At 39.5% G+C, this 6,000-nt stretch overlaps 1 protein-coding gene across 1 annotated transcript in view; it reads right to left on the bottom strand.

Annotated features, from left to right (window-relative positions):
* The window catches only part of DECR1 (2,4-dienoyl-CoA reductase 1), a 34,726-nt gene that overhangs the window by 13,398 nt on the left and 15,328 nt on the right, over positions 1-6,000 (bottom strand). The window contains exon 5 of the mRNA XM_019550275.1: positions 5,430-5,577. Within this exon, the coding sequence (XP_019405820.1) occupies positions 5,430-5,577 (148 nt within the window). The remainder of the gene's footprint in view (positions 1-5,429; positions 5,578-6,000) is intronic.

Raw genomic sequence — 6,000 nt, 5'->3', positions numbered from 1 at the left:
CTTTTTACCCCCTTGTCCAAGTCACTGATGAAGATGTTGAACAGTGCAGGCCCAAGGACCAAGCCCTGCAGAACCCCACTGCCCACATCCCTCCAGGTTGAAAATGACCCGTCTGCCACCACTCTCTGGGTGTGGCCCACCAGCCAGTTGGCGACCCATTTGACTATGTGGGTGTCGACAGCACAGTCCCCCAGTTTCTTAAGGAGAACAGGGTGAGAGACAGTGTCTAAGGCCTTCCAAAAGTCCAGGAAGACTATGTTCACTGCTACCCCTGCATCTAATGATTTGGTGATCTGATCATAGAAGGCCACCAGGTTGGTCTGACAGGACCTGCCACTGATGAACCCGTGTTGGTTGCCCCTAAGCATGAAATCCCCTGCTGGCCCCTCATGGATGTGTGCCAGAATAATTTTCTCGAACAGCTTGCCTAGGATTGAGGTAAGACTAACTGGCCTACAGTTTCCTGGGTCCTCCTTCTTACCCTTTTTGATGATGGGAACCATGTTGGCCTCTTCCAGTCCTCTGGCACCACACCAGAGCACCATGAGTGCTCGTAAAGCCATGCCAGGGGTTCTGCAATGACCTCAGCCAATTCCTTTAGTACTCTAGGGTGGAGATCGTTTGGACCGGCTGACTTGAATATGTCCAGTCCCTCCAGAAGCTCCCTAACTCGTTCCTCACTAACCCTTGGCCTAGGTGTGCCTCCCCTGGGGCCTGAAGGGGGCCCAGCGGGGGAGTGGCTGTTCCAGTCCCTGCTTAGGAAGATGGAGGCAAAGAAATCGTTGGATAGCCCCTTCTTATGGTCAGCTCCTGGGATGAGGGGTGCTTTCCTCTCCATGGAGGGAGCCTGGGGGTGTCAAAGTGCTAACATCCCAAACAGCACAATACACAGCTGTAGATCTCTCTGCCCTTCCTTGGACTCCATTGTGTCCTCCCTGGGACTTTTCCTCTCTCTTCCCCAGCTCTTTCATAGCCTTCTTCTTTCTCTGGCACAGACAACCACACTCCCAACAAGATTAATCTGGAAACTAACACTCACCCAATAAAATTAAACAATGTCATGAAGAACCATGACCATATCAAGGAGCAGTCTCTGTGGCCTGCTCCCAGTCCCAGACTGCCATCTCCCTGGGGTGAAAAGGGCTTAGAAGTATCCTATTTATGAAACTATTCAAAGCAACTATTTACAGCAAAGCATGCTCACAGTGAGCCCCCAGTGTTCTCCACCAGAACTACAGGCTAGAACCTAGCCCACTTAGCCCCTTTGATCACAGTAAGACACCTTACAGAACTAATGTCTGAGTGATATGTGCCTGATACTGGAAAAAATAAATTTGTAATTGAGGTGGCAGGACACAAGAAGAAAATAAGTTTATCAGTTGAAATAATCTGCCCAATCATTAGGGTCCTGTAAAAATGGCACAAGGAACAAAGTTTTAGCTGAGTCCATGGTGAACAGATCACTAACTGCTTGGACTAGTCAAACTAAAATATTAAAACCACTATTGGCAAAACAATTATTCCAATTAGAATAGTTGCCCAAGGGATATCACCTGCAAAGATAAAGTAAAATGCTATGGTTAGTGATTTTATGTTGGAGGGAGGAAAGTTACACAGGAGAACCTATGAAGGACCATAAGCATTAACAAATATGCCAGCAAATAATCTGTAACAATTAGCCCTAGTTAAAAAAAAAAATCTCCACAAAGGTTTGAAAGAATAAACTATCACAAAAACAATCAAACCACCTTTGAAATATATTTAGACACAGGTATAAATGATGCATATTTAGAAGATTTAAAAAGCAGGGGGTTAATAAATGCAGTCTGAATAAAGCCAGGTGCTCCTAAGTTAGCAATGATTGAGGCTTAAATCAGTTAAAGCTTATCAGTTTTTTCTGATGTTTTTCAATTCACTCATAAAATTTTAGTTGTAAATGTATTCATTCATTAATAGGACATTGTTTAATTGATTTCACTTTATCTTGCATTTTTATCTTGAGTCTATAATAATGCAGGGGTTGCCAACCTACAGCTTGTGGGATCTGATCTGTGGAGCCAGTAAATCCAGTCTGTGTACCCAGGGGCTCTCACAGCCTTCTGGCTGTAGGAGGCTTTGCCTATGCTGCAGCTGGATGGCATTGAGAAGTAGCAGCAGTGATAGCACCAGGTCCTACTGCTAACCCACCTCAGACCCAAACTGTGTAATTCCAGCCTGTCAAAAGAAAAAGGCTGCCACCCACTAGACTAATGGACTATAATTATTAACAACTTATGTCATTTTTAAATGCTTCTGACACAAATTATTAAACTAGGGCCCTACTGTGCTAGGTATTGCACCAATGCATCATAAAATACAGTTCCTGACACTAAGAAACATACATTCTAAATATAAAAAGAATATATATTTCCCAAAATAGTTTTGATGTAGGTCACACAGTGGACCCACTGCACATCTCAGTGTTTTGATAACAATTGACCTGTAAATTGATTATGTATTTCTTTATATTAGCATTGCTAGCCAAGAAAGGATGGTTCCAGGTTCAAAGAGCTCACTGCATACAGACAGAAAAGCAGAGAGGGAAAGGAGAAAATAATGCATAAACATGTAAACATAAATTGTTTAGATTCACATCATACAGTATGGCAGAAGCAAGTCTTTAACAGACATTGACTTACACAAGTCTCGCAATAAAGGGGCCATTTAGATGAAGGCATGCAGATAACAGCTAAAAGAGCTCACAAACATGGTCTCAGGTGTATAGGTAAGAGAAGGAAGGAAGAGTAATAACACTAAATTCAACAACGACACACAGACTATTTACAAATGTGGGAAAAAAACCCCAATGCTTTACTTTCAGCTTGGCATGACCCCACGCCAAGTGCGGCATATGTTCAGAAGAGGAATCCCATCAGTTTGACCCAACTTACCCAGCATCTGTATAGCTCGTGTGCTTCAGAGGGGCTTTTCAGTGCTTTTATCTAATAGCTGATTGAATCAGCTTTAGCTAAAAGCACCAAAAAGCTCTGCTGAAGCACACAAGCTATTATACAGACACTGGGGAGCTGGGTCAAACTGATATGTTTCCTCTTCCAGTAAAGCGCTGGGTTTTTTTTCCCAGTTGTGTCAAACTTTCGAAAATGGAAGGAAGAAAAGTTAAATTTTTAATCTGTCACCCAATGAAGGCAAATGACATTCCTATTGTGACGTAGATACGCTGACTTCAGTGGCTGTACTGTACTCTGTGATTGCTTGCAGACATTGGAAAAAAAAAAAGCACTTTAAACTCAGTGCACTCCCATGTCAAGCCCAGCACATGCCCAGAAAAGGCAGCGCGTTAGTTGTACCCAGCTTTCCCAGTGTCTGTAGAGACTGGGAATTTTAGCGGGGCTTTTTTTAGCACTTGTATCTAATAGTTGATTGAATCAGCTTTAACTAAAAGCACCAAAAAGCCCCACTGAAGCGCCCAATCTCTACAGACCCTGCAGAGCCAGGCTGAAGTAACGTGCTGCTGCTTCTGGTAGAGCACATTTGTTTTTTTTCAATGTCTTTCAGTGCCTACAGGGTCTGAAGAGAGACAAGGCTTGTGAGTGAAAGGCTAAAAACAAGGTATTACATTAGTTTAAGCAGGATTATGTGGTACTGATAGAGTTGAATGTGGGAATACTTGTACTCCACTGAGATTAGTCTGATGGAACATTTCCAAAACACATTTCAAGTAGCACAAGAAAATGCCATTTGAACAAAAACTAACACACACTCACAAAAGTCTATATGCAGCCTTAAAATTTTAAACTGTAGTTGTCAGCATGCAGCAATGGTACAGCAAGTGCAAGACATCATGCTTGATTTTTGTAGGGAAGTTTTTTTACACTATCACAAAGGGCTCGTATACACGTGCGTGGAGGCTGCTCCAACACACCATAATTCCAGTGTGTCAGAGCAGACTCAATTAATCCAGTCTGCTGGAGCATGGTAATTGCTGTGCTCCAGCAGACTCCAGTGTCATGTGTATCAGGATCCCTGCACCAAAAAAAGGCAACAGGGCGCTTTAAATTAAAGCTTGTTTGACAAGATTTAGTTCCAAGTGCCCCACTGCCATTCTACGGTACAGGGACACTGATACATGTGATATGAGCTCCCCCTGGCCTTCCAGAGCACATCTATAAACACCCAAAGATTTTAATTTCAAGATGACCATCCTCTGCATTTTCTCATGATTTTAATAAAAAATGTTGTCTAAAAATGTTTTTGTGTAAAACAATAGGAACACGCTGCCTATATGCATGCTGTTCATTTTAATAATTTAGATATGGTTTCTTTTAACACCTTGAGTACTGTACACTGTTTTTCCCCAAAGGGGTATATTTTGAATAAGAAAGGAAGAAAATATATTCCCATATAATAATGAGGTGCCTCACATGTGTAAACTGAGACACAGTGAAGAGACAATACATTTTGAAATTATCTCAAAAAACAAAGGGGGTATAACCCATTCTTGAACAAAGCCTACACTCTAATGGTAATTTAATATTTTAAAAGTTTCCCCAGGAAAAATCTCTTATTCTTCAGAATGCCCTCAAAGAATGAGTCTTTAAATAGTCAATATAATGAACAATGAAAATAGAGTCAGGTCTGAGAGAAAAAGGACCTGGCATAGTGATTCTGCAATATGTGATATGTTCAGCAGAGCATACTCTCACAAGATTCTAAGCTTTATCTAGCCTTATCTTAAAATGAACCTAGCTGGAAAACTGACAGTAAAATCAGCCCCATATAGAAAAACAAATCCACCACACTCATGCTATTTGAACTAGCTCTACTACTGGTCAAAAACAAGAAAGTTAAGTATTTTTCATTTTATGACTGGGTGAACAAACTGATAGCGTAAAAACAGAGCTTTCTGCGTACACTCTACCCCTTATAAAATGATATATACCATTCTTCCCTCAACAGTGCGAATAATCATAATATAATGCTATCTGTTCAGGTATCAGACATTTAAATAGCCACTACCACAAAAATACAAGATTTTTAGTCCCATTTTCAGAGATTTAGATGCATAAAGGAGACTAAAATTTAGATGTATTAAAAATGAACAGATATATATTATCTAATCTTATTTTAAGTATACTGTAAATAAGGCAAAGCTTCATGCATGCAGCCCTGTGTTATTAAATTAGACTGTAAAATCATTTCCTAAAATAAAATTATAAATTCTACATGGTAGCGGCTTGTTACCTTTGTATATAAGATTGCATACAACATGTTTTTTTCCTGCAAAACTTGTAGAGTGTTAAAACTTTGAAAGTATTTAAGGCATCAGAATTCACTATTAAATTCTACATAAGTATTAAAATGAGAAAGACAAGTGATAACAGTACATCATAATGTTTCTTAACCATTGTCTAGCTTTAACATTAACATACCTTTCTGTACTTTAATTAGTTCCTTTCCTATTTCCAGAGTGACAAATGCAGTACCACTGAGAACAATATCCGTTATAGTTTTCCACGCATTAGTAGAAAGACGTTCAGTAGGTGAAATAAAATTTCCTGCTGCATTGTTTATCACAACCTAAAACAAAACAAGGCAAATCTATAAGTTATATGGACATTATATGGATATTAATATACAATGGGAAGTTATTAGAAACTTTTCACTGCTAGAGACAGAAGCAAAAATGTTCTCATCAAATGATGTACAGTATATAGAGAGAGAAGATAATTCATCATGAACTGCAATGTCAACAGAAATAAATGAATATCAGTACCAGGAGATAAAATATACTCACAAAATGTTGTAAGCTACTATAGAGTTATTATTGAGAAAGAAAATGTATTATTTCTCATACTATCAGTGTCCCAATGGAAAATTTAAAATTAGAAGATACACATCTTAGAGGGAAAAAATAGCTGCTAAAATCACATATGATTATTTTGATGTGTAACATGGGATACCCAACAAGCAAAAATTCAAGCAAGTTGAACTAACTACCTG

Source organism: Crocodylus porosus, unplaced genomic scaffold, assembly GCF_001723895.1.
Source record: "Crocodylus porosus isolate Cpor-Errol unplaced genomic scaffold, CroPor_comp1, whole genome shotgun sequence".
NCBI lineage: Eukaryota > Metazoa > Chordata > Crocodylia > Crocodylidae > Crocodylus > Crocodylus porosus.
Note: the sequence above shows the minus strand (reverse complement) of the source record. Positions and strands in the feature narration are given on the sequence as shown.